The 20,010-nt window shown below is 43.7% G+C and overlaps 2 protein-coding genes and 1 long non-coding RNA gene across 12 annotated transcripts in view; 1 reads left to right on the top strand and 2 right to left on the bottom strand.

The window, feature by feature from the left end:
• The window catches only part of IQCE (IQ motif containing E), a 28,816-nt gene extending 18,340 nt beyond the window's left edge, over positions 1 to 10,476 (bottom strand). For 7 of the 8 annotated variants that reach the window (XR_011004634.1, XM_068207128.1, XM_068207124.1 and 4 more), the window contains exons 1-11: positions 10,032 to 10,476; positions 8,246 to 8,293; positions 7,574 to 7,616; positions 6,506 to 6,646; positions 6,070 to 6,201; positions 5,043 to 5,113; positions 4,400 to 4,513; positions 3,764 to 3,814; positions 3,178 to 3,248; positions 2,882 to 2,954; positions 2,423 to 2,472 (exon numbers count right to left, since the gene is read on the bottom strand). Coding sequence is in view for 7 of the 8 variants with exons in the window: in XM_068207128.1 (XP_068063229.1) it covers positions 2,423 to 2,472; positions 2,882 to 2,954; positions 3,178 to 3,248; positions 3,764 to 3,814; positions 4,400 to 4,513; positions 5,043 to 5,113; positions 6,070 to 6,201; positions 6,506 to 6,646; positions 7,574 to 7,616; positions 8,246 to 8,293; positions 10,032 to 10,427 (1,190 nt within the window). In the remaining variant the exon portion in view is untranslated. The remainder of the gene's footprint in view (positions 1 to 2,422; positions 2,473 to 2,881; positions 2,955 to 3,177; positions 3,249 to 3,763; positions 3,815 to 4,399; positions 4,514 to 5,042; positions 5,114 to 6,069; positions 6,202 to 6,505; positions 6,647 to 7,573; positions 7,617 to 8,245; positions 8,294 to 10,031) is intronic. The other variant, XM_068207129.1, reaches the window with a different exon arrangement.
• Positions 10,477 to 10,585: 109 nt separating this feature from the next.
• Positions 10,586 to 19,394, top strand: BRAT1 (BRCA1 associated ATM activator 1). 3 transcript variants are annotated; one of them, XM_068207118.1, is made up of 13 exons: positions 10,586 to 10,859; positions 11,190 to 11,344; positions 12,144 to 12,291; positions 13,125 to 13,509; positions 13,600 to 13,719; positions 14,173 to 14,264; positions 14,508 to 14,626; positions 15,115 to 15,301; positions 15,427 to 15,500; positions 16,086 to 16,188; positions 16,470 to 16,568; positions 17,544 to 17,722; positions 17,918 to 19,394. In XM_068207118.1, exons 1-13 carry the CDS (start codon positions 10,682 to 10,684, stop codon positions 18,641 to 18,643), a joined length of 2,565 nt encoding a protein of 854 aa, XP_068063219.1. In that variant the 5' UTR covers positions 10,586 to 10,681; the 3' UTR covers positions 18,644 to 19,394. The 3 variants fall into 3 exon arrangements, with proteins under 3 accessions (XP_068063219.1, XP_068063220.1, XP_068063221.1); XM_068207119.1 differs by having other exon boundaries at positions 12,147 to 12,291; XM_068207120.1 differs by lacking the exons at positions 10,586 to 10,859; positions 12,144 to 12,291 and having other exon boundaries at positions 11,221 to 11,344.
• Positions 15,115 to 17,548, bottom strand: LOC137483767 (uncharacterized). Its single transcript, XR_011004636.1, has 2 exons — positions 16,747 to 17,548; positions 15,115 to 16,670 (listed from the first exon to the last, which is right to left on the bottom strand). It is a non-coding gene; the product is annotated as an uncharacterized lncRNA (long non-coding RNA).
• Positions 19,395 to 20,010: the final 616 nt, after the last annotated feature.

Here is a 20,010-nt window from a genome sequence, read left to right on the forward strand (position 1 = left end):
GAGTTACCTACTCTTTTCTGAAAAAGCATGCAAAGATCATCTTGCTCAAGACTTCTACAATCGTTTTAATTTGCATCAAAAAATTTGAAACATTGAAAATTCATTTATTACTTTTACTTCCTCCCCCACTCTGTTCCATTTATGCACAAACAAGGGCACTTGCATGAATGTTATTTATCTTATTTTCTGTTTGTTTTGTTAACCAGCCTTATAATGCTTTACCAGCATTCTGTGAACCTCTGATTTAAAAAACTCTTTAGCCAACTGTGAGGCTCCTCCAGAAAACTGTCCAGCACAGAGAGCCAGCCTGCAGGCTCTGAATGGCTTTTGCTCACTAGCAAACATTGAGACTGGGGGGGAGAGAGAGAGGGGGATAGAGAGAGATGAAATAGCTCTCAAACAAATCCAACACCCAAGTGTATTTTCAGATAACTGGAAATGGTGCTCTACTGTAAAAGAAACTATCCTTGTGTCTATAAACCCCAAAGAGATCTGAAACAGATTTGAAGAATACAGCTAATATGGAAATCAAAAGCACCAGAAATGGGAAAGCCTATTATGTGTTAAAATGACTTTAAATATATGACAGGGATTGTTAATTTTTTTTTTCTAATAAAGGGGGGAAGAAATCTGAGCTTCTAGATGTGCAAAGTTGTAATGTTTGTTCACAAAACAGACTCTTAGTGAGATGAAATATATTTTCTTTATTGCTATGAGAAAATTCTTAAAAACTTACTTCTGGAAATAAAGGCCTGAAGTAACTGATGGACTTAGTTTTGCACAAATGCCACTGTCAGTGACAACCACAGAACAGTTTGTGAAGGAATCTTACATCCTATCCACTGGAATAATTACAAGGTAAAAGGGGAGACAGCCTTAGCATATCAAAAAAGGCTGAATTTTTAGCTGTTCTCATTTTTAGAAATTAAAAGGAAATTTGGAAAAAAAACAAATAAAATAAGGTTGTCCAGATGTCAAGGATGACTATCCACACAGCTGTCCCAGGCAGGAGGAAAAAAAAAAGAGTAAAAAACATAACACAACCCACCATCAAAATGGGGTAGTGACAGGAATGATAGAGACCGTAACCATACCACTCAGTGACATTATTTTAGGCTCATCTAAACCTGAATAAAGAAATCTATTTCAGTCCATTTTGAGGGCTTGAAAAGTTAGTTTATAGCTACAACTGGATACTACAGCTTCACATAAAAATAACCAGACTTCAGTGTTAACACTGAAAAAGAGAAGCCAAATGCCATCCACTTCAGCCAGAACTAACAGAGACAAGCATCATGAAAGAAATACTCTCAAACAACTCTTTCAATATGCCAGAGTCCTGACCTTCAACATGATTTATTATTTCAGTGCTCAGCCTCTCCAGCAGAGACTGACAGTCATGTAATGGGGAGAGACTGCCCTGACCACCACTTTTTGAAGCTATGAATAAATGAGGACAAGGAAGAGACCTGGTGACTCATTTTCACCTGTAAATAAATTAGGTGTGATGGCTTAGAGCCTCAAGAGGCTGGTCACTGCAGACCTGAGCCCAAAGATTTTTTTTTTTTTTTTAAGTCACAAAACAAATTGCAGTTTTCAATCCACAAGTGACAGTGATTTAGGGAACACAAGCAGTATAAACTGTGACCCTAAAGAGCTCTCACATATTTCTATCAATCTAGATAATTACACTCAGTGTTAAGACAGTTGTCTGTACTTAACACTAGGAGGTCAAGTATATTTTGAAGTGGTGTGCTAACGAATTTTACTGTCCTACAAGACACTCTTACGCTTTTTCAGCTCAAATAACACTCACTTGCAGTTATGCTTTTAATTTGTCTCTTAATGGAGCTTTGTCTTTCTGCCTTTATGCTTTGACTTATATTGCCTCTATAAACTGTTCCCCCTCACCACCATGCCCACACTTGCACACCAGTGACAAGCACTAGTACAAGCTTCTCTGACACAGTTTACTTGTCTGTGTCTCTGTACCAAAGGAAAATAATGTTTACTCCAAGAATATTTTCTTTGCAGCACACACTCTAGAGCAAGATGCAGAACTGACTCAAGTGTGAAATGCCAAACATCCAGAGAGTTCGTTTCAATTACCAGTAATGCCAGAATAGGTGTGATTATGAGGGAAGATGTAACAGAGATAAATTTTTAGTGCTATCCTGTACTTTTTAAATAGCTCTGGTATTTTTCCAGATCCACAAAATTATCTATCTACAAGCAAAAAAAATGTGACTAAGACATATTTCAAAGCTGTGAAGCCAACTAAAGCAGTACCAAAAAAGCAAATCCAGCAATCTAAATGACAAAAACTGTTCATGTGTGGCAGTTTTCCATCAGTTAAAGTAGGACTTGAGTGATGTGTCAAACACATGCATGCAAACATTTGCATCAGAAGAATTAAACATACTTTTTCCTCATAGTCTCAGACTTGGCCAGGAGGAGTTGGAGGCGATGAACCTGTGAAATACAGATTCCATTAAGGAGCATTAGCAATGCCAGCTTCCACAGCAATGCATGTGTTCATTAGGTGAAAATCAGAACAAGACTCTTTGGGTAGTGGCAGAGCTAATGATGCCATCACTGAAAATCAGGCTGCTGTTAAATTTGCTTTCATCTCAACATTACACTTATGGATGTACAGTGGGTTCTTTATTTTCTCTTTTTCATTAACGCACTCAACTTATCGAAGAAAAACATTTTTTCAGTACATACAGCTGGAGCCATGAGAATAACTATGAAAACCGGCTAGCAATGACAGGTGCTGTTAAGGTACAAGAAACTTTCTTAAACATTCCATGTCCACTTTGACTCAACAACGGACCAGCTTCCTGTCCTGAACGCACACTAAAGGACCTGCCAGACATACCTCTTCATAGTAGGTTTCCATGGCTAACCTCACTTCTTCCAAACTACTGGTCTTCATGTCTTCCTGGAATTCACTGAAAATAGAATAATACGAAAGAGAATCTAGTCAGATCAACAAAGACACTGCAAGCCGGTGGTTCATAATTTTTTTTTTGTTTATAATTACCAATAAGTTCTTGGGAGTCTATTAAAATGTCTTAAGGAATAGAACACAAATGAAAAATAACATGGATTTCCAATTCTCTTTATTAGCTCATCCAATACAAGCCTCTACCTCCTGCCCCCTCAAAGTCATACTTAATAGTGTTGTCTTTCTCCTTGCACTGCTCTTCAAGCTTGACAATCTTCTGCTTTAATCCAGTAGCCACCTACAGAAAGAACAAAGAGCTCATGAGTCCTTGAATAATCTGTCTCTTCACAGAAGGTCTATTCCTGTCTGTCCTGTCTTTATAAATTGTACCAAATCAGATATACTTATTTCTACATATTTCAGTACTTAGTAAATCGTACACATCTGCTACCCTGTGAAAAGGAGAACACGGATGAAATCAGATGCTTGATTTCATCATGAGTTTAAGAATACGGATATACAACCATAAAATAAAAGCAACATTGCCCACTACCTTGCCAACATCAAATCAGCAAACAATAGGGAGAATGCTGCCTAAACAGACTGAAGGCATTGCAAAGAAAGCTCTCAAAATAAAAAAAAAAATTAATTCTAGATCTTTGTTACTAACTCCTTACCTGCTAACAGAGATACAGGTTATGTGATTCCCTAACTGATTATTCTTTCTGACCTACTTTTATTTTTTCTTAGTGTTTCACCTTAGCAAGAGGATGAAGGACAAATGAAAGCAGGAAGTGATGAAGACACTCTTACCCATCCATCATTAGTCTTCTTTTCTGACCAAGTTCGAGCCAGCTCAGAGCCCTGCAACAGAAAAAGCAAGTGACCAACTCTGCTACTTTATTCTACTGCTGGCTCTTTCCACAGAATTTTCCAACCTGCTCAACTCCACAGTCCAACAGCTGAAATTCTGAACTCCCTATGCCCTTAACTTTCTATTAGCACATTTCTCCCAAGATGTAGGCCTGCACAGTGACAGCCACAAGAAATTCAGTAAGATTCAAGTCTGACCACAACCACAAATGTTTCTTGTCAGGGCCTGACAAAGCTGCTCTTCTGCCTCCTGGTCAGGTCTCAGGACTGCATGAACCCTTCACTCTGCAAGAGGTTAACTCCCTTCTACTCTCAGGCAAAATATTCAGAGAGTGGTCTCCTAATGAGACAGCATTTTTATTTACCTTCAGAAATTAAAGATATTTGTGCTAAATGAACTTATCTGTAGTGCATGGCATCATCTTCCTCTGAACTGAGCTGGACTGCTGATCTGAGATGCACAGACCAGAAATCCCTTTACACCACCTCTCATATTCCAGCTCATCAATCCTAGGAGTCATCACTCTACAAACTCCTACTCTTTTGCCCCACTTTTATCCCCCAAGAAATATCCACCCTGGAAGGATCCAGCAGTTGTTCAATCTGTTTATCCTTTCTATTGTTCTCCTCTTCCAGTCGACGGAGCTTCGTCTTCATTCTGTCCCCCTCATTCTTCTGAGCTTGTATTGTCTAAAAGAGGGGAGAAGAATCTTAAGCACATTTCAGAAATAGGAAAAACCAGAGTTTTCACATGGAAACAAATTTTGATGTAAAAACCAATCCAATTATGATGGTAAAGATGACATGAAAAAAGAGGACAAAACAGTCAAAACACAAAACCAGGGCAGACACCAGGACAGGACAGCTTAGGGAGGAGACAGAGGGAAGATGAAAGGAAAAGGTCTAACAGCAAGGCAGCCCTACACAATCAATCAATCTCAGCCAAGGTATTTGTCTATAGGTAACCCCAGAGCTCAACAAGCCCAGTCCTCACCCTTCATACAGTGCACCAGCCTCTACAGAAAACTCTAACCATAGCACCACAGTGAATTTCTCTTAGGCAGACATAAGTTTTAGTTTATCCCTACATTACAAATGCAAAAAATGTGGTGGATGCCCCAAGTTGTAGAAACCAAAGTATTCTGGATCATTAAGGCCAAGACATGTACAGGAAGGAGCAATGCCATGACTTTTTCTGTAAGTATCAGAGAAACTGTACCTTTTTCAGTTCTATAATTTCATCATACATATCTTCTTTCTTTTTGTACTCAGGAGTTCCAGGAATGTAGCCTACAGAAAGGGTATGTAAAATAAGTAGATCCAAAAGAGCTATTTTTAACCAACCAGAAACTTTGCAGATAAAGAGAAATATCTAGAACAGCATCAAAGTGGAAACTAGTTTTTTTTTTCCTTTATTCGAAGATGAAAAATCAACACAGAAATTGATTTTAGAAAGGGAGGTGAAATGGAAGTGTTACTGTATGAAATTTCTGCCAGATTTTGCAGCCAATTTTTTCCTAATTACTTCTCTGGTGCTATATTAAAATATCCACCTGAAGAAAGATACAAACTTCACAGAAGACTGCAGTCTTCTCATCCCAATAAATCCATTATTTACAAAAGGTTTCTAAAAGATGTCTAGGATACATTTTTCTATTTATGCTTAACATGCACAAACATATTCTGTAAAGATGCCAGAAACTGTCTATCACCAGTAAATGTATAGGTGCCATTTTAAATGGAAGTGGAATTCTAAAGTTTACAGTTCTCCTTTAAGAAAAGCAGAATAAAACTTTGAAAGTTTGCTCTTCTCATAAAACTCATTTGATTTTAATGTCACAACCACATGATAAAACACTTTCTAGAGAAGAAGTAAAAGGAGTCAATTACATAGAATTTCAGGCAAGCAGATGGTTTCTATCAATGGTTCCTAAACTATGTTTTGAAGTCACAATAAATTGTCTACAGCTGTCCCATTGAACCATATTATATTTGCAACGTTTTCAGCTGCAAATGCATGGCAATTTGCAAAAGTTTTGAAAGCTAACAGTGATTCATCGCTCAAAAAAAATTGGAAATCCCTGCCTTAACCAATTTAGGAATCTCAAAAAGTATCTCATGGATCATATTTTCACACATGTATTTTAGTAAACTAAAATGGCTCTTGCTTTTCTTAAGCAATGTGTGTTTTTAGAGGAGAAAAAAAAATAATTCAGTTTTATCTACCACACCATTATAGAGCTTACCATTACTGGGAGAACGAGCATGTTTTGGCTTTTTCATTCCTAGAGCTTCCTTCAAATATTCTGGAGTGCTACTGGAAACATTAACTCGCATATGCCTCGTGTCAACATCTGATTTCAGAGCATGGCTCATTCCTGCCAAGAGAAATGGAACAAAAATGTAAAAATCAGGGATAACTGTGAATTAAATTTGTGGTATTATTCTGAACTAATGCAACATGGAAAGCTCCAGATGCTGTTAATTATTCCTTCTATAAATGCCAATGTTCAAGATCAGATAATTCCAACCACCCAAATAAATAAGAATGAAATTAATTCCTATGTAACCTTTAATCAAATACAAATCTATTTTTAATAGTTTATATGTTAAGCTGTCCACAACAATGAATTTTATCCATAAAAACAATAGAATAATAAAACAATATTTCTATATTAATACCTTGCTTCAGAAATCCCAGCCACATGTGCCTTGGGTTTTCAACAGCTGCATTCTCAAAGCAAGCACTGCCTGTTCCCTGCAGAGATCTCCAAGCTGCAGCTTTTTTAGGATTCAGTTGTGTGCTTGAGCTGTAGGGAGACTCTACAGCAAAAGAAAACATATCAGTGCTGCCTTCAAAAGCTCAAGGTTACTAAAATTCTTGTTGTCCTGTTCTTCAAAGTTTACAGACTCAATCTTATTACTTGTAAAAATAGAATTTAACGGCATATTCCATATTGGCTTATATGGAGCAATGGGACAGGCACATAAAAAACCCCAAAGAATTCCACTATAAATAAAAAAATACAATTCCAAAAAATGAAGAGGCTTAGAAAAAGGCAGAGTGACAGTAGTATGACTCAACAGATGTGGAAATATTTATGTGTACACTTTGGACAGGTATCTTTAAGGAACCTGCACAGCTAAACGTTGTTATTGTTACTTTAGGGTAAAGCCTTCTTTGAAACATTCACTAGAAGCCTGTGAAGGAAGGTAAATGGAAAAGTATAGCAAAAAACCATAAACCCCAGAAATAAAGGACAAACCCAATATTAAAACTGCAGATCTAATAATAATAATAACAACATTGTACTGTGGAAAAAAAACAAAGCAACCCATCAAAACAAACGAAACAGAGAATCACTAAATCCACACACAGATCTATGACTGGATGGTAGAGGGCTCCAGTAACTCCAGAGTCTCTCTACACAACAAGTAACAGCATTTCTCCAAAATGACAAGGAGAAAAACAAATTCAGAATGGTTACTGTCAGAAGGCATAACATGAGAAAAAAGCAGATTATGCTGGAGAATCAAGATTTACAACCAACCCATAAATGTCAATATTTTAGTCTATACAAGTTGAACTTCACAGGTTACAGAACAGATCTCAAAGTGTGCTCTGCACACAGCAGTGAATAATTCTGAAGAGAATAATAAGATGTTGTCTCAAGTGAAGCTCCCAGTTCCTGCACCCCACAAACGTACCAGGTTTTGCCATTGCAGAATAAAAAGTTTCAGAACACTTACTTGGTGACTTTGGAGGCTTGTGAAAAATCTTCCTCTTTAACTTCTGAAAGAGAAATGGATTTTTTTTTCCTGTACTGAAAATATTCAGCTATTAAGATTTCATCATATAATCTCAAAATTACATTCAATCTCCCATTTCCTATGAAGATCTTTTGCTCTAACAAGACAAAACCTTTTCTATAGAAAAGAAGAAATAGTAACATTAGGCATATGCAGATTTGGGCACAGCAATGGTGACCAGAATTAAGGTGCTGCCAACTGAAGTTTAATTATATCTAATTATACAGATAAATTACCAATTCTTGCTTAGAACATGAGACGTTTCCCAACAATATTAAATATGAGTAGCATCAAATTCAAGATGATCCCAGAGTAGAGGCTGATCCGCAGAACTCTTTAGTTAAAGGAATTCTTGAATTCCATTAAAGCTCTCTAAAAGGATTACTTCAGCCCTCAAGTTGGTAGAACAGCAAAATAAAGCCAAACATGATTTGCAGCCCCAGTGCTGAGAATGTGGAAGCCAGAATTACATCTGAAATGAGAGGTTTGTTACTCAAGCCCATTGCAGTGCCACTGTTCACTCTCCTCTCTGAGGGATGCTTGGTGAGCAGGAGGCACCACAGAGATGAGCAGGAACTCCAGAGGGGTTTTGGGGCATTGATCCAAACTCACCATGGCTGTGTCTGACTCACAGGTTATCACAGACAGGCTGTCATCTCCCTGGGAAACACAAGACAGGACATTTGCTACTGAATGACTGCTTGTAATACACATCCAGGAAACTTCACAGTTCAACAAAGCTGGAGCACAATAAACTCAAACAGTAAACACTGTGAGCAAAGCCTCTTTTCCATTGCATTGCTAAAATGTCAATTGTTTAAGACAAAAATAAGCCATTTTTCAAAAACACTAAAGCCACTGGAAGATGGTGGGGCTCTTGCTGCAAAAGCAAGCATCATTTGCTCTAATAGAAATAGTTTGGGATATTGTGAAAGTCACTTCAGAAATGAAGCATCACAGAACGCTTTGGGTTGGAAGGGACCTTAAAGATCATCCAGTTTCAACCCCTGTGCCATGAGCAGGGACACTTTGCACTTGAGTCACAGAGACTTGGCACTGCAGTGCACAGCACTGCACCAGCTGAACCTTCAGCTGGCTCTGCATGAATTTCTCCACCATTTAAGCTGCAACTCACTCAGCTCTTCCCTTCCTCCCTCACCTGTGCTACCCCTGCTATCCTATGGGATTGTTCAGTTCCTGTATTGAAATGGAGAAGTGCTCAGGCTGAGGGAAGCAACCCCAAATGCAAGGAAGATGACAAATTTCCCTCCCTCTCAAACGCAAGCATATCCACAGCGGAAGGAAAAATTCCACTTAGCTTCCAAATTATCTGGATGCTGCCCTCACAGAATGACCTTTTCCACTTGCTGCTGACTCTGTGGCACTCAGCACCAATCTTTGGACAGATGCTGGTCTGTGCCTGTAAGAGTTAGGGGAGGGGATGAAGCATTTTTGGAAATCCTGGCTGGCAGAACAGGAGCAAGGACTGACAACAGAGCAGGTTAAAGAGCCTGCCATGCTGGCTGAGAGCAGGCAGGGATGTGTCCTCACACACCAGGCCATGCAGTTTGTCATTTCCTGAGACAATGCTCCTTGCAGCACACTGATTAATTTTGTTATTTTAAGGTGTCTCATTCTGAAATAGCTCTCTCCCTAAGTGCAGCTATCATGTTTGGAATCAGACAATGTGGAGAGTGCCCAGCTTTGATAAATGGAAACAACTAAACACTGGCCAGGACACAAACACGCAGTACCAGCCCCACTGCTATTGCCTGGTAACCTTCACAGCCCCTTTGCTCCTGCAAAACTGCCCCAACCAGAGCCACCTGCAGCAGGCAACAACAGAACCTGGGGGCTCCCAAAAGGGGCCCAAAACCTCCAGCTGGCTGCTGAGGGGTGGGAAACAAACGCCAACACAAATCACAGAATTATCTAGGTTGGAAAAGCTCTCCAAGATCATCGAGTCCAACCTATGACCCAACACCAGCCTGCCAACCAGACCATGGCACCGAGTGCCACGTCCAGCATTCTTTCTTTTAAACACCTCCAGGGATGGTAAATCCACCGCTTCCCTGAGCAGCTCTTTCCAATATCTAATCACTCCTTCTGCGAAGAAATTCTTCCTGACGTCCAACCTAAACCTTCCTTAGCACAGCTTGAGGCTTTGTCACCTCTGTGCCGTGCTGCGGGACAGACACAGGCAGAGCCGAGTCCCGCGGGCTGGAGAAGACAGAAGCCATCCCACTCCCTCTCCGAGCCACCGTCTCGCCCGCCTGGCAAGCCCGGGGTTGCTCCAAAGTTTTGCCCCGGCCGCACCGGAGCGTTTCCTGAGCCGAGCCCGGGCCGAAGCAGGCCCAGACCTGGGGCCTTCTCGTCCTCCCCGCCGCTCACTCCTTACCAGCTCCCCCTCCGCGGCCGCCTCGCCGGCCCCCCGGGCCATGGTGGGAGAGCGGCGGGAAGGCCTCACGGGGCGGCGGGGCCCCCTCGGGCCGCGGCTGCCGGCTCGGGACTGGGGGCGGCCATCGCCCCCCGGCGGCACTTCCGGGTCGCGGTAACCATGGCAACCCCCTGCGGCCCGGGGTGGAGACGCATGCGCAGAGCGGCGGCGCGCCCGCGGGCAGCGGCGGGGGAGGGCTCGGCCTGGCCGCGGAGCGCGGGTGACACCAAGCGGCCCCGGAGGGAGCGAAACCCCGGCAGGCGGCGGAGCGGCCTCCGCGAGGGCTTCGCTCCTCTGCCGGGCCGGGAGCTTCTGCCTGAGAGCGCCGGGATAACTCCGGGCAGGGCGCAACTCCATCCCGCGCCCCACGGGCGCCGTCCCGCAGCCGCCGCCTGTCCCTGGAGCGCGCCCGGGCCACGCCCCCTGCCCGGCCTCTGGCCACGCCCCCTTTGCGACACTCGCGGTGCGGCCGGGCCGGCCCGGTCCCGGTGGCCCCGGTGGTCCCGGTCCCGGTGGCCCCGGTCCCGGTGATCCCGGTGGTCCCGGTGGCCCCGGTCCCGGTGGCCCCGGTGGTCCCGGTCCCGGTGGCCCCGGTCCCGGTGGTCCCGGCCATGTGCGACCCCCAGTCCCGCTTCGTGGCCCGGGCCCGCCGCCGCTTCGCCATGACCCGCGAGTGCGCCGTGCTGCTGCCCGGAGTCTGCGCCGCCCTGGCCGACCCGCGGCAGCCCGGCCTCGACGACACCTGCCTGGAGAAGCTGCTGGACTGGTTCCGCAGCCTGACGTGGTTCGGTGAGTGCCGGGGGCTGGTCCGAGGGGAGAGGAGGTCCATCGCGGGATCGCAGAATAATTCGGGTTGGAGGGGACCTCTGGAGATCATCCAGTACAACCCCCTGCCAAGGCAGGGTCACCTAGAGCAGGTGACACGGGAACAGGTGTCCAGGTGGGATTTGAATGTCTCCACACCTATCCTGAGGTGCTGTGACACCTGAAAATGCTGTGGGTGCACCCGAATTCATCAGTTCTAGCAGCTGGCAGGGCTTACCTCAGCTCAGGGAACCACTTCAATGAGGCAGCACGGTCCTGGCAGTGACCTGCTGTTTGGTGGCCTCTCCTGGGCAGATCCCACTGTGGAGCTGGTGCGGGACAACCCGTGTCTGACAGAGCTCATCACCTCCGTGCTGGCCCTGCCGGATCCCAGCCCCAGCATCCTGTCCTTCACCCTGCAGTTAGCCGGGATCCTCGCCTCTTCCGAAAGCCGCTTCCAGCACCTGCAGGTGAGTCAGGCACCCAGGTACCTGCTGCTGCTGCTGCGTGTCTGTCTGCTCCTTCTCTATGGACAACCCCTAAAAACCTGCATGTTCTGCTCAGTAAATTCATGGCTTACATGGAACAACTCAGCAAGAGTGATTCGACAGCAAAGAGCTACAGTCACCATTCCTGTTCAATTCTCATGTATAGCTGCTTCTCACTTCTGTGTCACCACGACAGGACTGTGAATGCTGATGTGTAGTGCTTCCATTTTTTGTTCAAAAGAGTGTATGGGGTAACCCAAGTCTGGGTTGGACTTGATGATCTTGAAGGTCTCTTCCAGCCTAGTCATTCTGTGAGTTCTGTGAACACTACTTCCCAGCAGTCACTGCACAGTACTGTATCCCAGGACAGATCCTGTAGATTTACACTGCACTAACAGATGTTGTTTTCCCTCTGTAGTAGGTTGACAGGAAATTTTTGATTCCCTGCAAAAACGAGGGAGCTTTTTAAAGCCGTGCTTTCTGCACCAGGATACATTTTAGTACAAAACCCAAAAGGCTTCATTCAGGGAAAAGATGTGTACAGGTGTATAAAGCACTCTGATGGAACTGATACACATAAGTTGTCCTTTAGCACTTGCAAACAAAGCACTTTTGAACACTCCAGCTTGTCCATATGTTGCCTTTAAGCGTGAGATTCTGAAAATTGCCTGTTTTAGTGGTACTTGTAGCAAGAGGAGGTTTCACGGCAGCACTGATACTCTTGACTGGGACAGAGCAGCCCCTTTGCTCGCTGTTTACTCTGTGTTCTGCCCTGCCTCAGCAGGAGAAGCTGCTGGGGAGGCTCTTTGGGCCGGAGGGGCCCCGGGGCGGCGCGGCGTGGGAGGACGCGTCGGTGCGCAGCGCCTGGCTGAAGGGTGTGCACAGCATGCTGCACCACCTGCCTGCCCTGCACTGCCTCTGCTCCACGGGTGAGTGCTCCTGGGGCTGGCATCTCCCCACGTCTGCTGAGTCCCTGCCATCCCAGGCCGTTGCTCAGGTGGCGAATGAGCAAGATGGGAGTCTTTGTTTATTTAAGGTTAAAGTAAGCCATTTGTCAAAAAATGAAGTCGTTGAAAGATGTTGGTTAAGTTAGCTAAGCATTAAGTTAACTTTTGTTAAGTTAGTTATGCTATTAGTTTTTTCCTCCAAACACTGAAGGTGGTGCTCTTTTTAGAGCAGAAAGAATCTTATAAAATTGTCCTTATAAAATTAAAAACTATCTGTATTCTTATTTGTAACTCCTACTAAAGGGTACATTTCAACATGATTTTAGTGCAGAAAAGCTAAATGGAGGCTCATTTATCTCTGTGCTTGCACACATTTGCAATCCTGTTGTTAACACACACTTTAGATCCCATGTACAGAGGGGCCTAAAGGACTGGATTGGTATTAAAGTGCAGCACATGCTGCTGTCCATGTGATGGAAAAGTGGTACTGATACTGCTGTTCATGTTTTTCCTACTGGTTATGTCCAGAGATGGTACAGGCTCTGTCCATAAATACACATTGAGTGTGCTGTCAACTCTCCTAATGTTACTGATGTTTATTGAAGTCTGATCCTGAGTTCTTGAACCCCTGAGGATCTGAAAACAATTTTATTTTCTTCTGTTTGCTTGTTCTTAAGGACTGGCTGACTTAGAGTAGAGACTACAAAATAAAGGATAAGAAAACCCCATCACCACCATTTAAAGCTGTGTGGTACCTGAATTAGGGTCATAACTGGATGTTTGTTCCTCCAGTGACTTGTTTTGTTTTCCCACAGGAGGCATGGATGTGATCTTCACTCTGCAAGGAGATCCCAGCCTGTTTGTGGCTTCATCTGCCAGCCAGCTCCTGGTGCACATGCTCACCTTCTCCCTAGAGTCTGAAACATCAAAAGCTCTCAGTACCAAGGACTGTGACTGGCCAGCATGTGCCCAGATGATTGTAGAGCACATAAAAGAGTCACTTCAGTCCAGCTCTGCCTCTCACATCGAGCAGTCACTGAAGCTGTTGAGCAGTTTGTTTGGCAGTTGTTTTGGCAGTTGTTATGCTGCGTGGACTGAAGTCCTTTGGTTAGACATAGCAAAGCAAATAGAATCCTTTCTGCTGGAGGAGACTGTTCAAGCACAGCCCGTGCTGGCAAATCTTTTGCTTAATGTGGCACGGTAAAGATCTTGTGGCACCTTGGAGGCCATGCTGAGATAGATCTGTTTGCCACCATGGGATAGGTTACACTTACACTTCTCTCTTCTCAGATCCCCTGCGTTTTGTGGCACTGAAGGCAGCTTTTGGGCATTAGTAACTTCTGCTCTGGAACACTTAACCCCAGTACAAGCAGGTCCTCTGGCAGTGGGACTTTTGAAGCTCTGCAAATGGTAGGACTTAATGCAATGAGATTTCTGCACTGTGCAGGTGTTTCTGCTCCATAATTCCCCTTTAGGTGGTGAAAAAGCAGCAGGAAATCATCAGATGAATACAGCACATACAGATACTGATTTACAGGCTGAGCAACACTCCTGTTCTAAGATAGAAGGACACTTTTGTTAACAAGATATGCCTCTCTCCCCCAGCCTCCTTACACAGGATCCCACTCTCTATTTGCATAGCTGCTTCTGAATTCCAGAGCCATTTCTCCTTTGCTTTCATTTAGCAAGGGGACCTTGGAAGAAGGCTCAGATTGAGATACTGCTTTTGTTGCTCTGTCATTGCTGGCTTGTTTAAAAGCCTGCATGAAAATCATTATCCTGCTCAGCATTTGGGGGCAAGTATTTGGGAAGGAATTGAATTGAAGTTTATTTGTGTTGGTAACTGCTGTTTCTTCCTTGAAGCCCACAAGATGTCAGGATTCAGGCACTGACTGTTCTACTTCAGCCAATGGACTGTATTTTGAGAGCAGCCTCCCAGCCTCTGGAATGTGCAGGTACAGTTAGGACAGATAAGTTAGAGGCCAGTCTACTTGCCAGTATTTTAAGTGCCTGGTGCAGCCAAAACTGGAGGAAAAAGAGTAGAAGTCAAGGACAGTAGCAGCATTTGGGGTAAATCCTACGGCCAGTTGCATTTGAAGGCATATTCATACTACATCAGCTGAATATCTCGGTTAACTTTAAAAATCAAAGCCTTTTCTATTCATTGACAACCTGAGCTCTCCCCTTCTTTGATCTAGGCTTGCTGGATGAGTCTGTCAGTGATCCTGTCACTGTTGAAAGTCTTCTGTCCTCCAAGACATCTTGTGCTGGTCTCCTGTGTCAGACCCTTGCTCACCTGGAGAAGCTGCTGTCTCTGGTAACATTCAGAGAATGGGAATCAAACTGGTCCTTGAAAGACAGTGTTAAGATGGTTGCATACTTTTTCAGTAGAGCGTAAGAGAATATGGAGAGGACTTGGCAGTGAGGGTTTCCGTAGTTTAAGGAAATTTAGCACAGTAGGCTCTGAACACGAAAACAGAGGGATACTGAGACTCTTAAAGAGGGACTGCACTTAAGTATTAAATTTGTCTTGATGAGCTTTGTTACCATACCTTGCTTGTATTACAATTATTGATCCTGAGAAGAAACACAAATTGAACTGCTTTCCCAGGCAGTCAGAAGAATCTCCTTCCATCTGTGCAGTAGTTCTTGGAAGACAGGAGGATCATTTATTTGTAGCTATTGACATTGTGGTACCTTAAGAACCCACTAGAAGTTGCAATTTTTTGCTGCCTTCTGACCTAAAACTGCTCTGTACTTGAAACTGTTGCTGGAAACTCTTTGATTTTCTTTCTCACCTGTTAGAAACATTTAAGAGTGGATTTGCCCAGTGTGTCTTTGCTGCGCTCTCTCATGACAATATTACAATTCTGCAATGGCTGCCTGAGCCCAGCTTCTCCCCTGGGAAGCACAATAAGCCGGAATTTGATCAATTGCTTCAGAGTGCAAAAGTCAGCTCTTGATGTCCTTGCTGCACTCTCAGAGAAAAAAGGTGAGTTAATCTTTGCTTTCTTATCCAAAACAATTTTACAATTCTGTGTCTTTGTGTATTTCAGCAGGGATTTGGCTGCTCCATCTCTCAGTATTGGTCCTTTGGGTTTGTTTTCTCTGTTTCAGACTGTGACACTCTCATAGGAAGTTTATTTGATGTCCTTCTGGCATATCTGCAGAGTCCAAACACCAGCCCTACCGTGAGTATAGAACTAGGCAGAGATCCAGGTCTATTAGCTTGCCCCAGTGGGGTGTAATTCTGATAAAGGGTCTGACTGCAGTTGTTTCTTAGCACGCTTTTTATTAGAATATGTAGGACACTTGTCTTGTCCTTGGTGGCTTGCAGAAAATAGCTAAAATTGTAATGAGCAGGAACTGCCTGGTACATTGAGAGTTCTTGAGAAGACAGGAGCCATCATGTCTAAGAGTAGCACTGACATACTCAACTTGACATGGTCATGAAGTATTGAATTCTTTTTATTAAGGGGATTTGGGTTTTTTTTGCTTTGTTTTGTTTGAATGACTCTGATGGCAGCTGCAAACCCAAAGCTGGAGGTACTAGAACTTCATAATACTAAGCTGAACACAGGGATTTTCTAGGTGTTTGTTAGAAATTATATTTAAGCACCATTTTTTGTGGCTGGCTTCTCAGTAAGGAAGCATATGCACTTTTTTATTCTGATAATTACTCTAAGTTTGAGGCTAAAATTAATTTTACCTTTAAAGGCATAAAGGCAACACTGCTTCCTCCTGTAGTAAAGTCAATCTGCTTTACATTGCTTCAGGTTCTAAAGAAAACCTTTCAAGCTACATCCAAGTGGTTGGTGCACTTGCAGGAGCTGTCCTCCTCCAACAGTCAGTGGCAACAAACTGAGAAGATTTTGGAAGGTAACAAAGCTGTTCCAGCTAGGACAAACAGCATCTAGTGGCACACATGAAATCTGCTCCTGCCTACCTTTTCTGCTCAAAGCACTGGATTCACTTGCTCACAATTATGTTGAATTTAAGTTTAGCTGCCCAAATAGTGCTTTGCAGAACTCTGGAAGAAGCACCCCACAGCAGCAAAAGGGATTGTATCAGATGACATGATGTAGAGGTTGTACAGTGAGTGTTTCAGTAAGGCTTGTTGCCTTTCATGTCCTTTCAGGTTTGTCACTTGCCTTTTACAGATGTGTTTGTGGTGCTGCAGAAACGTTTGTGCAGTCCTTGCTGGGAAGTAAGAGATTCTTCCCTGGAGTTCCTCACTTCCATGGTTAAGTGCCTGAGAGGTAGGTGCAAAGATTTACCAGTTCAGATTTGAGGAATATTTCTTCTAATGCTGTGAAAGTCAGTCAGGCTTTTGAAGCATCTTCTGACCTGTAACTGGAGGGCTGAGAAAAGAAAGAAGTGTCAAGACTTTTATCTTAGATCATGATCAAAATCTGACAAAAATATTAATAAACTCACCCTGCTTTTTCTGTCAAACTCAGAATGCTGTACCTGCCTTAATGGCAGTTTTGGTGAATTAAACTGAGGGGTGTTGAGACATGTCTGTCAAGGCAGGTGACAGTGCTTAATGGCAGATAATACTTCCTGGCTTTCAGTTGGCTCTGCACTGGAGTCTGGTTTCTTTCAACAGGCTGGGGACTGGCCTTCAGGAGGCTAAAAGCCTAGACCTTCTTTATATGCTTAGGATTAATTACTGATTTTTCACTTTACTGATAGCTCAGGCTTTGCAGCAGGTGGCACTGAGGCAATGCTGGTTTTCCTACAGTAGCTCTGCAATGTTGGAAGGGAGGGGAATGTTGTCAACTGCTGCTGTCCCCAGGTCACAAAGGAAATATCCAACATGCTCAGCTGCATTAGCACTTTACCCTGCAGCCTCTCTCAGTGCTGCAGTTACTTTTGTTTTCTCTGCTACATGCTTGACAATAGGAAAGGACAACTCTTTTTTCTTCCTTTAAGCAAAGGCATAAATTTCACGAGACTGGAACCATGTCCCCACTTGCCTGCATAAAGTTTTTTCTTGCTGTTAAAACAACTCTTAAGTGCAATTTTCCAAATTCCAGTGTCTGTCAGGGCTTGACTAAAAGCTGCTGGGACAGGAAGCCTGACACAGAACATCTGCCTGGTCCCTGCCGCAGCTCCTGTCCCTGCAGGCAGCAGCCATCCTTGTATGAGGCAAAGGACTGTTTGCATTAGAAACAGCTTCATGCTCAGAGGGAATAAAGTCCCACTTCTTTGGATCGCTGTCTTGTTTACAGACCAGAAGGAGTTCAGGCAGTGTCTCCTGTCCTCAGAGGTGCTGAGGCTCACAGAAGACCTGCTGGAGGACCCAGAGAGCTACGTGCGAGCGAGCGCCGTGACTGCGCTGGGACACCTGGCCCTCATTACTTGCTTTGCTCCAGAGTCACCTGTCGTAGGCAATCAATATAACAAAGAGGTAGGATAACCTTTTCTGCACGACCAGAATTCCCATCAGTTTACTGCTGTACTGCTCATAACTTTCTTCAGAAGTTATCTGCTCATGCAGGCAGATTGCACAACCAGTAATGAGAAGATTTTTCACCTCTGCTGTTTTTGGTTCTTTGCGTGTTCCTCCATTCACTGAACTTTCTCTTTGTCTTTTTGCATCTAGAGCATTGTAGCAAAACTTCAGGAAATCTTGTCAACAGACTCAGAGGGCTTTCCTAGGAGGGCTGTGATCAGCATCTTCACCAAGTGGCTGAGAGAAGGCTGCACAGGTCAGCTGGAAGATACAGAGCAGTTTGTCTCTAGAGTCATCCAGACTGTGGAGCATGACTTAGACTGGGAAGTCAGACTTGGTGGTTTGGAGCTGGTTGAAGTTTTCTGTAGTCAGACCATTTGCCAGCTTTCCCAGTGTCCCTATGCTCCTGTCTCCCCTGCAGTCACAAGTTCCACCCCTCAGAACGAGCTGCTGCAGGTTTTTTGTCGAGCAAAGCTGTTTGGGTTTTTGTTTGGCTCCTTGTGTGACTGTGACAAACCCGTGGGGCAGAGAGCCTGTGATGTGCTCGTTGGTTTGAGAGGTCATTTCTACCCCATGAGTACTTTGGAGAATCCACAGGAGATTGAAGATTCACCTGCAGGACGTGGCATTGCCTGGTTACAGAGGACACTAAGGCAGGGTTCTCTGGCTCAGAACTTCCCCACACATGGTGATGTTGGGGTGGATTTCCAAGATCCAGAGAGCATGATGTTAGCTTTGGGTGCAATAGACTTACTGGAGCTGCATGATGAGCTAAATAAAAGTAGTGACCATGTGGAGGAAAGCCCTCAGTCCCTCTTACAGGACATCCTTGCTACTGTGGGGACCATAGAGGATAATGAAGTTGACTGTTACTGAACACAGCTTTTGCTCTGAAGGAGCAGTGCTCAAGCAGTTTTCTTCTAGAGGAGAAGGATGGTTTTGTTAGCTGTTAAATGGGTTAGAAAATCTTTGCTTTAATTCTGATTATTTTTTTTCCTCTTAAAAAGTGTAGTTGCCAATAAAGTGCTGTTTCTTTTTCAAAGTAAAAACATTAAGAATGGCATTTGTTCCTTTTTAAAAAATTTGTTGTCTTTTAAGAAAGCACCAGACCATGCCTACATAAGGAAGCATTTAAAAAAAAAAAAACAAGGGTGACTGAAAACAAGCTGTTGCAGGCTCCTTTTGGAGCCAGAGTAGCTAAAACTGATGGAGACTGGTTTTAAGGAACACTTGTTTTAACCTTTCTGTATTTATTCTATAAACAGAGCTCTCAGCTTCCCTTGTGCATTTTGAGGTCTAGAGCAGAAAGTGGCATTTAAGGAGTCAAAAGCTGATCATCCTTGGCAGTACAAATTTTCTCCTATAGATCACAGACTTGTTTGATCTCAGCAGTGACACCAACATGCTGACTTTGGTTTTAATTGAAGCCAGAAACAAGTCCATTTTTTTGGTGGATATTTTTTTTTCCAAGTGCTTCTTGGAAAAAAAAGTACTCAGTTTTAACTTTTTAGAGAAACTTACACTTAAAGCTTTTTCAAGAAGAATTTGATCTGTGATTAGCTTTGGTAACAATTAGAAGCCAGCAGACATAGTGTGAATGGCAACATCATTTTCTGAGAAAAAATTGCCAGTTTTTTAAAAACTTAGGCAAGAGTGCAGTTTCAAGTTGCTCCAGTATCTTGCCATGTGCTAAGAAGCTCCCTGCAACCTAGCAAAAACCCCACAGCAAACAGTACCTGTAGCAGTAGATAAACCATGGTGGGTTCTTTTCCAGCACCAAGGTGTTAGTGAGTGTCCTTTATCCTCCTGCAGCCTGTGGAGAGGCAGAACATGACACTGAGTTTGGGGCAGTGCAGGCTGTAGCATCTAAAGCAGTGAAAAGCAGTAAAGCAGACTTGTGCAATCTCCTCCCTGCAGCAGTACAATGGCCTGAGATGTAGTTTGGATCTCTTGCTGCTGAGGCTGAAGGTTTGCTCTGTGCCTTCTGAGGAAAGCAGCACACTTGCCTCTTGCTCTGTGCACAGCTTGATGTGTGACAGAGCCCTTGGGTTTTGTACCAGCAGCTGTTTTTAGGAGAGAATAGCTGCTGACACAATTCCACCTGAGCTGGGTCGACACCTGGCAAAAGACAGAAGATACTAAAATTCAGGCCTTTTCCTGTCACTGCATTCATCTCAGAAATGGAAAGGGTTAGTGAGAGAGCTTTCACAGAGGGATGAGCTTTTAAAGAGGTGTGGAGTGTT

Source organism: Anomalospiza imberbis, chromosome 16 (assembly GCF_031753505.1).
Source record: "Anomalospiza imberbis isolate Cuckoo-Finch-1a 21T00152 chromosome 16, ASM3175350v1, whole genome shotgun sequence".
Taxonomy (NCBI): Eukaryota; Metazoa; Chordata; class Aves; order Passeriformes; family Viduidae; genus Anomalospiza; species Anomalospiza imberbis.

Coding starts and splice junctions, on each gene's coding strand:
- BRAT1 (XM_068207118.1), top strand. CDS start 10,682: ATGTGCGACCCCCAGTCCCGCTTCGTGGCCCGGGCCCGCCGCCGCTTC. Junction 13,720..14,172: donor CTTTTGAAGCTCTGCAAATG/GTAGGACTTAAT, acceptor TCTTCCTTGAAG/CCCACAAGATGTCAGGATTC. Junction 16,189..16,469: donor AACTGAGAAGATTTTGGAAG/GTAACAAAGCTG, acceptor TGCCTTTTACAG/ATGTGTTTGTGGTGCTGCAG.